Source organism: Lontra canadensis, unplaced genomic scaffold, assembly GCF_010015895.1.
Source record: "Lontra canadensis isolate GAN:19392208 unplaced genomic scaffold, GSC_riverotter_1.0 scaffold16, whole genome shotgun sequence".
Lineage (NCBI taxonomy): Eukaryota > Metazoa > Chordata > Mammalia > Carnivora > Mustelidae > Lontra > Lontra canadensis.
The window spans coordinates 18,364,672-18,378,831 of NW_022631010.1; the positions used below are offsets into that span (position 1 = coordinate 18,364,672).

The 14,160-nt window shown below is 42.1% G+C and overlaps 1 protein-coding gene across 5 annotated transcripts in view; it reads right to left on the reverse strand.

Moving 5' to 3' along the window:
• KIF16B (kinesin family member 16B) overlaps positions 1-14,160 on the reverse strand; it is a 281,414-nt gene that overhangs the window by 122,201 nt on the left and 145,053 nt on the right. For all 5 annotated transcript variants that reach the window (XM_032859219.1, XM_032859217.1, XM_032859216.1 and 2 more), the window contains exons 16-17: positions 1,786-1,868; positions 276-364 (exon numbers count right to left, since the gene is read on the reverse strand). In XM_032859219.1, coding sequence (XP_032715110.1) covers positions 276-364; positions 1,786-1,868 — 172 coding nt within the window. The remainder of the gene's footprint in view (positions 1-275; positions 365-1,785; positions 1,869-14,160) is intronic.

A 14,160-nucleotide genomic window follows, 5' to 3' on the forward strand; every position in this document is an offset into this window, starting at 1 on the left:
GTGGTAACAAAGGCTGTAACAGTCCTCATAATGATTATTATGATGTGAAGCAAAAAAATCTGAATACATAATCCCATTTATGTCATGATTACAATGAAGTACAATTATGTACGTACAGAGCAAGCACTGGCGAGTGACGTGGAAAATGACAAAGGCTGATCTGCTATGGAGGTGCGACTGCAGTAGCCTCACTTTTATTGAGTGACTCGAGTGGGGCTGGCATAATAAACACACCAGTGACAGTCACAGGAAAGGAGGAGCTGCCGTTCACTTACCCCGGGTTATATAACATGACCGCGGACAGGTTCTCACAAGACTTGGAGAGGTCAGTCATGGACAAGCTGAAGGAGGACAGAAGGCCACTCTAAGAGCAGACACAGGGCAGAGCGGTTACCTCAGTGGGGAAGAGAGGGCCAGCTCCCTGGACTCGCTGCTTTCACCTGGTGAGAAGCAATGAGGTGCACACACCCCCCCACCACCCTCCATTAGCACACACCGTAACTGGTCTATCCAAGGACGGCACATCACGGAGAGCCGGGCGATGGATACCACTCAGACCCAAGCCTAGGCTAAGCCCAGCAGGGCCCCCGGGACCCCAACACATCCAGACTGGCGAAGCTAGCCAGGACCTGTACCACCGTGGGGCTCTCCGCGACCACACCACATGGAAGTGGCGGGAAGGGTCACCCTCGTTGCTGGCAGGAGCCGTGTCCTGTTCTCAGCAGCACTCACTACGTGTACTGCGGGAGAAAGGTGAGGAGGTAGAGGGGAAGGGAGATCCAAAAAGGAAGAGCTTAACCTGTTTGCTTCCCAGGAAAGGTACTGGCAAATGTATTTTCCTCCCTCTTGCCCTCTGCAACTGTGAACCAAAGGGGACCCTCCAAGGAGACCCTGGGCCGGAACAGTTAAGAGGCTTCACTGGCAGCCCCAGAGAAGGCTGGGGTTTGCAGCTTTCTTATTTCCCATCAAAGGCACTGGAGCCCTCAGGCAGCCCTCACGAAAGGAGGTAGACATGCAAGGGGCTATATGACTCAGGGGTGAAGGGCAAACACTAAAGGTCAGCAGGTCAGGGCTGCAGCACAGGTTCGCCACTTGCTGGTGAGGGAACAAGTGAGTTTCAGTTGCTTATCTTGATCATCTGTGACATGGGGATAGGAACAGCAACTGGGCAGATAAAGCAGTGCAATACTGTAGAAGTTTCATACAGTGCCCGGCTCCTAGAAACGTTAGCTGTAGTCTCTACTTTCCTCGGCCTGAGGACAGAACAGTGTCCCCATACAGATTTCTCTCTCATCTCCCCATCTCTCTCAGGTCCTCCACCTAACTCCTCCACCCAGCACTTCAAGTGCCCTCCGGATGTGTCTATCCAACAGCGGTCCTAAACTCACCCCCTCTCTGCTTCACACCCCAACCAAAAGTCCAATTCACTGTGGCTGAAAAATAAAAACTGAGCCACTTTTTGAGTGAAAGTGATTCTGATATTGGGTTAACTCCTAAAACAGATCCTCATATGTGGAAGTCACTCTCTACTTAATGCAAAAACAATGCCTAGCTCCTTTGGGGGCAGGAGGGGTGAAGAGAAGGGTCTAGAAGGAGCCATTTCACCTGCTCTGGACTTCATCAGCTTGCTGTCCTACTCAATCAGCCAATCATACAATGAGCAACAGCTCCCTAAAATCAGTGCATGCTACAGAATGACTTTTCTGGTTCCAGACCAAAAAATCAAAATCAAGCCCCAGCCCCACAGGGATCAGAGTTGGCTCCTGGAAATTTTAGGTTCCTCACCTTCCTCTTCTCCCTGAGCTTGGCAGCCTCCTTAGGGTGGTTAAAGCGAAACATATTGGTTCTTCCCAATAGTATCACAGCACCTAAGAACATACAAAAACACAAGTAAGCAACCTGGTTGGTTGACAACATCATATTGTGGAATTTTACAGTTGAAATGTAATTTCCAGTGTGCTATAAAACAGTAATAATAAGGGAAAGCCGTAGTCTCCAAAGTCTGCTTACATAAGCCAATTTTAAATCTACAAATATTCTTATTTTTACAGCCAAGTGTCACAATACTTATGTTACCAAGACAGAAGTAATGGATTCCAGCATTATATTACAAGATTTAAAACTTAATATCCAGATAATTATACTCTTGATTTTGAGAAGAAAAAAAGAAATACATTCTGCAAAGTGATGCTGTAATACCAAGCAAAGCATATGGTCACAAACTTGGGAAATCTTTATTAATGCCAACAAAAGAAGAGATCCCAAAGGAAAGTGCTTTCAAAGGAAAACATGGCGAAATCGGCGGAGTCCAGGAACCACTACTAAAATCAACTTCAGAACGTAACAGGAAAGAACTTGTGTACACGTAGGGTCTATTTCCATGTGGAAACACTGCTTCTTGTTAAAAGCCTCTTAAAATTCAGATGGCCACATCAGACATATGAGGAAGACTCCCTTTGATTGACCAGGGTCTTGCTTGTTTGGAAGATGCAGAAGAGGTAAAAGAATTCAATATAAAAACCAAAGGTAACAAAAATGTTAGGTGGAGGGCACATTTCAGCATGATTAAGCAAATAAGCAAACAAACACTTTCTATGGCTAAGAACTGTTCAGAGCTGGCCCGGCTGCCGTGGAAGGCAGTGAGCTCCTAGTCACTGGAGGCACGTAAGTAAGGGAAGTGATGTTCCAGAAGAGATTCACTGCGTTCTCTGGTCCCATCCATATCTGAGAGTCTACCACACCTCAGAAAGACAGCCCCATGATCAGGCTTTGCCCAGAAAAAGAATGCAATTTATTTGTAAGACAGAACACACACGCACTGAAGTGCACCACACAAGATGGCAGAGGTGTTGAGCATCTGAGTGACACAGGCAAGGCTGCCGTAGGTGGGGACACAGCAAAGCTGGGTCTCACATGGCAGCTAGAGGACAGGGAAGATGGTTCCAGTTTGGGGTAACCGTGGGGAAGAGCTAAGCCTTAGCAGGAGAACAGCCCTGTCATGTTTGGGGAGAGGAGGGAGTCAAGTCCACCCAAAACACAGGGCATGAGAAACAGCAGCAAGAACAGATACTGGACAGATGACGGAGAAACACACCGTGAGGACCTGGACAGTCAGCATGGGGAACATGCACCAAAAGTCACAAATTGATGGCCAGAGAAAATCTCCAGCTCACAAATGTTTTGTGTGCCCCGTGAAACTTTTAAAAACTGAAATTACTAGCTGCCAACAGGCAAAAATCTGCAGTTTTCACATAAAGCTCTGAGTTTCTTTCTGATTTCTCTTCGAAACCTAGAAGGTACGGTATAGTAGATCTTATTGCCCCTTGGCAAAAACACCTGAGCCGCTGAAGGCTGCCTCCTTTAGACAGGGCACGTGACCTCTCGGTGACCACAGGTATCAACCTCTGCCCTTGGCTCCTATTTCCACCTGGACACTGCAAGTAATATCGTAGCCCTAGGGAGCTACTTTAGGGCTTCAGACCAGTAATCCACCTGCCTACTCAACATATGCCTTCATGTTTTCAAAGGAATTTCAAATTCAACATGGCTGAAACCAAAGGGGTTTAGATCATAACCCCAGGGAGCAACTGAAGGGTTGGTTGTGGTGGTTGTCATCATTTAGTGGAAATGGAGTCAATGTGGAAAGAATAACACAGCTTTCAGGAGACTTAGATGGACAGCAGGGCATATTAACTGATTTACAATCTATGTATCCCCCCTCATGTAAAATTGCATTCGTATATTTTCCAATTATGGAAAGGCACCACAGCCACAATTAAGAAAGGTGCTTTCCATGCCTCTCATGACCACGGCTCAGAACTGGGTGGCATACAAAGAAGTTAAAAGTTAAGCAGCCATGTCTAGGATATACGTATATTTAATGCTCTCAAAGTGAAATTAGAGATTAATAAGGCAATCACATTCAGTGTGTTAATTACATTTAATCCAATTCTTTCTTTTCCTTTTAATCAAATGCCTAGCCATGCAGGTTGAAAATTGCTAAAATATGTTAATGGAAAAAGAGAATGAGATTTCAGAGACATATTTCATATCATATTAAATCACTGAAAATAATCTTGCCACCCATGTATTTGCATGAAATATACATAAAAATCCCTGTAAGAGTTATAAAAGAAAACAAAACTACCTATGACCATTCCTTGTTTCCATTTAAATAAGGTGCACAAACTGCCTGGCATATAAGAAGAGGTTCTGTTAAGGCTGGCTTCTATTTCATTAGATTCCTTTACTCAACAAACCTAGTGAATTAAAACATTTGCTTCATTTTTACCTTATGCTGCTGTTAATTCCTTCATTCATTCAACAAGCAACAAGAACCAGACCACATGCTACAGAGTCATACACATGCCTTGCCCTTGTAGGAGGAAGAGGTGAATAATAAAAAAAAACTCCACAATCAGATGCAAAGCTACAACTGAAGGAAAGATCCCCTGCCCAGTGCTCAAAGAGCCCAAAAGAAGGCTGATTATAGCAGAGATTAGGGACAGAGGCCCTGAGGGAGGTGGGAAGTGGAGCCCAAGACAAGCTCTGAGGATGAAGCAGGGGGAGCGAGGGAGTACGATATGTAAAGGTCCTCCGGCAGTTAAAGATGACGGCAGTGGTGGTGGTGGTGAAGCTGAGAGCCTAGAAGACAGTTAAATGCTTAGAGCAGAGGAAACAGGGAAGAACAGTACACACGATGAAGCTTAAGGGAACAGACTACATAGACTTTTTCAAGATACAGTGAAGCAACTTTTATTTCATGTCTCTTCAGAGGAAGACAGTGAAGGGCTTTGTGCAACAGCATTACATGATTAGAGGAGATCAGAGGAGAGTTTGGGCAGAAAGTTCATTCCTTCAACTGTTTAAAGAAGGAACCAAAGAGGGCAGGAATAGATGAAGATAAACAAGGTAGGAGGCAAGTGCAAGTGTCCAGGTCAAAGTAGACAGTGGTTCAGCACTGGACTGGAGAGGAGGGAAGGAGAAAAACAAACAAGTCAGGAAGACATTTGGGGACAGGATTAAGAGGACTCCATGATAGGCTACATATGGGGACAAGGGAGGTGAAGGAGATGCTCCTGGGTTTTGGCTTTGAATAACTAGTTGGACAGGGCACTATTCACACAGATTGAGAACACTGGAAAAGGACCGTCATTGGGGTGGGAAAGAAATCATGAGCTTGATTTTACACATAATAAATCTGAGATGCTTTTGGCAGGTGGAAATATGAAGCTCTAGAAGAAAAACCTGGGACATCTATCAATCTCTCAGTCTGTCTACCAACTTATCTACAGACCTATTTACTCTCAAATACATATAAATACATATAAAACATAAATGTACATATAAAATACAAATATATATAAAACATATATACACACATGAACATACATAAGTATACATAGCTACCTAACACTTGTGTGTAAGGATGAGACCCAGAGTGTGTGCCTTGCCCCAAACTTTTGATGTGGCCAAGGGCAAGCTATGCTTAACCTCTCCAGAATTCAGTTCCTTTTCTAGTCATCAAACTGGATACTTTCTAAGGCTCCTTCCAGATCTTAAACTCTCTTTAACTATGAACTACTCCTTGATCTGAGGTTAACATGATTAATCACAGCAGATGGACTTTTCTGATGCACTTAGTTTGTAATTTTCAAAGCATATCTAAGCCTCCTTGAAATATATGACAGCTTCTCTGAGATTGCCTCAGAGCCTGTTAAATACCACAAGGTAGACAAATTCCAGATGGTCTTTAAAGGAAATGGAAAGGAAATGACATTGTAAAAGGGGACACAGAGGCACTTGTTAACAAACCTCCCCCCCCCCGCAAAAGTCACTTAAATCTCCGTGAATGAAACCACTGAATGCTGATTTCATAGGAGATTTTCTGCTTCAGTATTTCAGTACACTGAAAATGAAACTTAACATGTAAACATTTCTAGGGATTTCCAAGGAATATAGTGACAAAAATCATTAATGTCACTATTAATTACCCTCCTAAATTTTATGTGAGATTTTCTAATTCTGCTAACTACACAAGTAAATCAACTTCTTTTTTTTTCCTATTAAATGCTGTCATATGAATATTTCTGAGGTGACAGTGTACAAATTAATTAATTCCAGGTTATAATTAATGGAAACCTATAAGAAAACTGTATTCCCAAAAGTGAATGGTCCAATGTGCTATGAGTTTAGAGGCTGGAAAATACAGGGCCTTGTGACATTCTGCTTCAAGCTCCAAATTCTGAATTTAATCATTTTAGAAAGCCCCACCCCACCCCTATACACACAGACAGGCTATAACACACCATTAAAGCATGCCTGGTGAGAGAGGTTTTCATTTTGGGCATAATCACCAGAAAAGCGAAGCTCTGCCTGGGAACATAATTTTCTAGAATGGTACTGAGATGTAGGTTGGGGTGAAGCAGGATGGGTGAAGTTCTTTTTTTTTTTTTTTAATCTTTTTTTTTTTTAAGATATTATTTATTTATTTGACAGAGATCACAAGTAGGCAGAGAGGCAGGCAGAGAGAGAGAGGAGGAAGCAGGCTCCCCACGGAGCAGAGAGCCCAACGTGGGGCTCGATCCCAGGACCCTGGGATCATGACCTAAGCCAAAGGCAGAGGCTTTAACCCACTAAGCCACCCAGGCACCCAGGATGGGTGAAGTTCTTAAAATGTGCTTATATGGGATAATTTTCCTTTGGATTTAAAACATCTGCAAAATATTTGTATTAAAATAAGCTATGATGATGGCACCACTGGGGGACCTGATAAAGAGAAGGACTAATTTCCACTAATATATGCCAGACCTTGAGAACACATTACTTAATATGCTCGAAGGCCTTGGACTCTTATGACATTGGTGTTATTATTTCAGACACCTGACTTATAGTAATTCTTCTCTAACTCAAAATGGCTTTGGGCGGACAGATGGGGAAGATTAAGATCTGACATGGTACTTGTGGTAAGAAAATTTCGTATGAATACTAATGAATTCAAACAGGACACATGGCTTGGGGTTCACAGCTGGCTTGGAAGAATGACAGGCACTCAGCATCAAGGTAGCGGAGGTCAGTGTCAAAGCACGCCCTCAGGTCTTCTGCTGGTGTTTGTGAAAGATATAAATACACATGATACCTTCCCAAAAAGCCCAGTCCCCTCCCTTTCAGCATTTGTAATTCAAATATTGATTTACAATTTCCTGTTTTAGATAAATCACTTAAACTCTTGTTTACTCTTGGTAAAGTAAAAATTGCAAACCTGGACTGTGAGACTCTGGAAAAGAAAGTAAATCAATTTTCAGTCTTTGTTATTGAGGTTTCCAGCCAAATAATCCATCAAGAATTATTTGCCCAACTGTGTGCACGTGCTGAACCCGGAGCTGTGTAAAATTCCAAGATGCTCTAGTCCCACCCCCCAATAAATGTTTAGATAAGTGTGGGGGCGGGGGTGGCGTACATGGGAACGGAATTTTTTTCTTCTGAAAGCCTTGGGGGAAATACAAAAAGAGTATATGGAACAAGTCTCCTCCTTCTGAAGGAAAATGCAGAAAGTATATGAAATAAGTAGAGGGTGATTCCAGACAGTAGAACATAAGATGACAAATTCTAAGGTACTAAATGGAAGACATTATACTAAGTGGTCAAGCTATTAGTAACTTTACTTTGTTTCATATTCTTGGTTACCAACAACTCCACTTATTCTGTTAGTAACAAGCTCAACTATTCAGTTCTAGCCTCCTACACACTCCAAGCTGTCAATATTTTCTTGTTCCTTCCAAAACAGTTCTTCCAAAACATTTCCCTTCTCTCTAAGCAAATGGTCTCTTACCTCCATTTGTCCCTTTTTGTTACTGCCCATCTCCAAGCTCCCTTGGGCTACATACACCCTGCACCGTCCTTCACTTTAGCAACCACATTGTGCACCTACCGCACGGTGCCCGGTCTGTGGTTCCCAGGCCCTACTACACACCCGCTATGAATGACTCAGCAGCCCTGGCCCCCACTGCCCCGTCCACCTCACCTACCTTCCAGGCTTCAGACATTTCTTCACTATGCACTTTGGTCAAGCATGTCTACGTCTTCTTCTATGTCTTCTTCACCACAGGCCATTATGACATACCTCATCCACTTCAGAATTCAGCTTTGGGTAAGTTTCTCCTTTTTTGGTTGTCTACAGCACCTCAGCAGAGGGGTTTCAGTTCTGCACCAGATGGAATAAGCACTCCCCGCCCTGTCTTTCCCATTGGAAGCCACTATAGTGTGGAGAGAATGCAGGCTGCAGCTGGTTGAGGGCCCTGAGTAGCCGGCAGGCTGAAGAAGACAGGAATCTGAAGCACTGGTCGGGGCAAGGGGAATTTACCACTTGCCCCCTCTGGTGTTCCCCAGCTTAGCTGGGAGAAATCGAAAAGCTGACATCAGCACAAATGAGAACTCCAGGAGTTGCCTTCTAGTGAAGGTTGGAGGAGGAGCGAGAGGGTTCCCTGACAGCAACATAGTGAGGGGTGGTGGGGGGATGTCTAAACTTACAAGGAAGGGGAAAATCTCTCTGCAATTAGAGGGTGGGGCAAACCCTTGTTGCTTCTTCCTGTCTCTTCCCTCTCACTTCCTGGTCCCACACTTGGGCACAAGAGCAGGAAGAACATGAAACATGAAAGAGGACTAGACAGGTCCAGATTTCTAGTCAGATGACAGAAAAGGAAAGACTCTTCAGTGTTGACACAGAAGGAGAAGTTGAGGAAATCAACCTCATAGAATTGTTTATGAATTGAGCCACTTAGATTTGACCCTCAACAGCACACAAAGACTTTAAGAACTGACCTAAGATACAGACCACTGCTCGGGTCCCAGACTGACTCTTGGATAGCGCACACACGGGGCAGACCAGAATAGCACCACAAAGCCTTTGAAAACTGAACTGGCACTGAAGCTAGAACCACAGCCCACAGAGGCTAATTCTAATTTACAGTGAATCCAACCAGGTCCACTGTCTGCTAAAACAAAACAAAGCAAAATCAATGTTTCCCAGAGGTTTTCAACAGGACTCAGAGTCTCATAACAAAATATCAGAAATGTCCAGGATGCAATCTAGTATTACTCAACATATGAAGAACTGGGAAAATCTCGATATGCATGGCAAAAAAAAAAATCAAGAGATATTATGTGGAGATCACAGAGATATTGGACATATTTGATAAAGATGTTAAATCAGCTATTATAAAAATATTCAAATGCAGAATAATCTTGAAAGGTAAAATGTTATAACCAAGAAATAAAGGATATAAAGAACAATCGATTATTACAACTAAAAAATACAACAAGCAAAACTGGATGGGCTCAGTAGAAGGGTGGAGAGGATGGAGAAAGAGTCCATAAACTTGAAGACAGATCAAATGAAGTGACCTAATCTGAAAAGCAAAAAGAAAAAAGTTTACCAAAGGGTAAAAATAAGCCTGGGTGGCTCAGTGGGTTAAAGCCTCTGCCTTCGGCTCAGGTCATGATCCCAGGGTCCTGGGATCGAGCCCCACATCGGGTCCTCTGCTCCGCAGGGAGCCTGCTTCCTCTTCTCTCTCTGCCTGCCTCTCTGCCTACTTGTGATCTCTGTCTGTCAAATAAATAAATAAACTCTTTAAAAAAATAAATAAATAAATAAGTAAAGAGAGCCTCAGGGACCTGTGGAAACAATACTGAAATACTTAACAGTCCTGTAACTGGAGCCCCAGAACAAGAGAAGGAAGAATACAGAGCAGAACAAAATATTTAAACAAAGAATGGCTGAAAAATTCCCAAATCTGGAGAAAGACATGAACCTACAGATTCAAGAAAATCCAAAGATCCAAGATCCAAAATGGGGAAACACCAAGAAACCCATGCAAAGGCACAGTGTCAAGCCTCCCTATAGGATGTGAAGTTGAAAGTTTTAACATCTAACAAGGAACAGAGAGATTATGAAAAATAGATGTGATGACTCTAACAAGAGAAGATGAAGCAAATAAGAGAAGAAGAGTTTAAAGAGACTGACATTTGGATGTTGTATACACCAACATCTGGGCACCAAAAAACCACCTTCAGTGTGATTGGTTTGGGTGAGCGGATCTCACATTAAATATTCATCAGCATCACCCATACGACTCGTGAAAAACTGAAGTGAGGGAAAAATCTAATGATCTTGAGGGCTTATAAGCAAGCAGAGGTGAGTTCAATGGGAGGCCAGCCACCGATATCTGCTGGCTGCCTTTAGTGTTCAAAAGGACTCTTGTTCATTACATACCTTGGCTAAACTGCTGGAAGATCCATTTCCCTTGCTAGTTCCACTAAAATTCTTTTTTTTTAATTTGCCACTGAACAACTCACAGCAGCCCTAAAGCAAATGAAAATTTTATCAAAGCCTCCTCAGCTCCACTCTCCAGAGAGTCACCTGTTCCTTCTTTCTGAGTGCTTGAATAGATGCAAATATATTTTGGCACTGAAGCATAACACATTCAGATGCACCTAGGTGTAAAGTCCCCAGATGCAGTTTTTGCAGCATGTGTAAAAGGAAAGATGAACATTCAACGGCTTTAACAAACCCGCAAGATGACCAAGGGAGTCCACTGATGTGAATGGGAAAACTGATTACCTCGTTTAAAAACTACCAGCTGTAAAATAACATTTTACAGGAAAAAGACAAAAATAAGAATAATTAACATGAGAGAATAGGTCCTAGAATTGCACAGAAAATGCTCAACTACTTTTTGAATTGTAACTCACTTGATTTTTGCACCATTTCATATTAAGCATATGGGGAGTGGAGGGAAAGACAACGATGAAGAAGAAAAATCCAAAGTCTAAAACTTTACCAAGAACAGCTCAAGACCTATGGCCTTAAACACCTTGGTCAAATTCATGCTTTCTTCTCTAACAATTGCCTCTCTTTCTACCAAATCACACTATGGGATTATTCTATGAAATCATTCAGTGCAATCATTCTATGGCACCATGGGAGTAAGGGAAGCCAAGCTCCAGAGAACGTGGCAACTGAAGAGCACGGGCAGACGCAGTGCTACGACAGCCACGCACGGTTTCTGGAAGAACTCAGAGAATAGGAGGAGAGAAGCTTCATACACCAGGCTTACAGCAACATATGTTATATAAGTCATTACAGTTCATTCTCTCAGTACTGGCAAAGGCTTTTTATTTTACTGATGTTATCATATGGAAACACTCCTGTAATTTAAGGCAGGGGAAGTACTGTTTATGCAATCTGAAAGAAGTAAGGCTGTTCACAGATGCAGGTAAAAAAAATTTCCCTGTGATGGTGAAAATCTTCTAAATGTAGGTTAATCTCCTATTAGCTGACATTCACAAGTATCTTAAGTGATCTAGATAAGGAAGTGGTAATTACTACCTGTGCTTTTTAATGGGACAGCCTAAATAACACATTTCCAAACAAAGTAATTTGCTAATGAAAAGAGATGTTTAAATACCAAATATCAGCAAATACTGGAAACTGGCAGGGAAAAGACAGGAAGCTGTTGGTAGTACAGGGTAAACCCAGAATCCAGTCAAATGCAGAGTTACTACAGTCAGCTCAGTGTGATTTGGGTTAACATCCATCTGGATTCTCTGTTCTTGATACTTTTCCTTAAACCGCTTCATGGGCAAAAGCCAAAGTCATTTTTGGAGTATGAATATACTGCCATGCTTAATTCTGTTTCCCAATTATTACTATATTTTAATGAAGTCCATATTCTTCTCTTTTTCACAGTGGTCTTGCTTTTTATGTTAAAAAATCAAATCTTACATTTGATTAATCTGTCATTTAAGCATCCAAAACTCTTAATTCCACCTCCGGTCATGATCTCAGGGTCGTGGGATCAAGACCCACATCAGGCTCTGCACTGAGCAGAGGATTAGACATGTTCTTTACTTACTGAGCCTAGAGCCTGCTTAAGACTGTCTGTCTGGGGCACGTGGGTGGCTCAGTGGGTTAAGACTCTGCCTTCGGGTCAGGTTGTGATCTCAGGGTCCTGGGATCAAGTCCCGCATCAGGCTCTCTGCTTGGCAGGGAGCCTGCTTCCTCCTCTCTCTCTCTCTCTCTCTGCCTGCCTCTCTGCCTACTTGTGATCTCTCTTTGTCAAATAAATAAATAAAATCTTTAAAGAAAAAAAAAGACAGTCTGTCTGTATGTCTCTCTCTCTCTTCTCCCCTCTACATCCCCCTCACCTGTTCATACGTTATTACTCTAAAAATAAAATAAAATAAAATCTTATAACTATAGCTGAAAATTCTTTTGTAATCTGCCTGATCAAAAACTCCCCCTTCTTCTCCAGAGGTTAACACCGTTCCAAAGTAGGCATGTGTTAGTGCCATTCACCTCTTTTTATTTTTATTAAATATTTTCATAACCAAAATCAATACAGTGTATACTTTGTGCTTTTAAAACATGTTCCAGTTCTCATTTTAATAATCCTCAAAAATTAAGAATTGTTGGGGCCCCTGGGTGCTTAGCCAGTTAGGCATCCAAATCTTGATTTTGACTCATGTTTTGATTTCAGGGTTGTGAAACTGAACCCTGCGTTAGGCTCTGTGCTCAGCAGGGAGTCTGCTTAAGATTCTCCCCATCTCCCTCTGTCTCTACCCCTAACCCTCAGGTGTGCACACACACTGTCTCTCTCTCTCTAAAGAAATGTTAAGTGGAGAAGTCCAACCCCTAATTTTTGAAGGATTAGACATGTTCTTTACTTGCTGGAATCTTCTAATGTTAAAGTATGTGCATTTTTTAAAAAGGTATTGTCTTGTTTTTTTCATGTAATCTCTTGAAACACAAAGTCATCTTGCATTTCACCACCCTAAGACTTGTTAATGACATTTTTACGCGGTACATAGGTATAATAATAATATACTAATAAGACTTTGGAACATAGCATTTTTACGTCTGTAGCACAGCAGAGCACCAGAGGAACTCAAGCCAAAATCATGGCACCATGGTAATAAAGCAATTAAGGTAGCCCAAGGAAAAGAAAATTTTGACCATTAACCTTAAATGTCAATTAGCACTACTACTTTCTTAGGACAACTCAAAAATTTCATTTCAGTCATCACTAACCTAAACAAGCATACTTTTTAAATGGACTTTCAGTTAAGATAAAAAAACACTTGATAAAAATACCATACAGGAGATACATTTATTATTTACCTACTGTGCTTCAATCCACAAGAGAATTAGAGACATAATCATAGCTACATAAGCAGATGACAATGGAATAATACACAAATTCTTTGAACTAAATAAACAAGCTAATAATCATTTCTTTTTGGTGGGGGGGGGTAAGGGACAAAGGGTAGAGAAGATAATCCCAATATTAAATAGTAAGTTCTAGGCAGTTCCCCTGTTAAACAGTAAGGGCTCTAAAAGTTCCTTTTTCAGTGTGTTGTTTGGAACTTGAGACTGATTTTCTCCCAGAAACACCATTACACATAAAAGTTAGCTTCCAGGTGGATCCAGAGGAGACTGTTTAACCATGAATGCCAGAAGCGGTGGTCATGGTCATCCCCTCAGCCTTCTCAGTGACCAGGACTGTGGATGGTGTGAGCTCCAGAAGCTCCAGACTGTAGTGGGTAGAGCAGGGAAAGCACAGGAGGAAACAGGTGGAGGGCCAGGCAACAAAGCTGGGTGGACCCAGCAGAGCACTGACCTTTGTGGGCTATCTGGCATTCACGCACGGCTTAGCTAATCAATGCCCCCAATTATAATCCCAACCATAACCCATTCTCTATCCCTTCCTTTGTGGGGCTCCACAGACACCCCAGGCTGCACTTGAGGTATCTGGGGGAACAATGCCCAAGACACAGAAGTCCTAGAGTGAGGTCTCTGAACAGGCTTAGCCTCACTTTCCCTGTATGGTTTTAAATTGATATCCCTAAAGGCTCTCAAAAAATCTTCAATACTATTCCCAAAATAGATTATTACAGAATGAAAAGATTTTTCCTCCCCATTTTTGACCAGTTAAAGTACACGGCTATGTGGAGAACTTTGTATGTGTGAATAAACACAGTTCAATAAGAACACATATTAAAAACTTCCGAAGTTTCACTGGAAGAAATTGATGAAAATTCAAATAAAAGAAGAGATGTATCAAATAAACAGAAATCCCAAGATGGAAATGTATTTGTTATAAT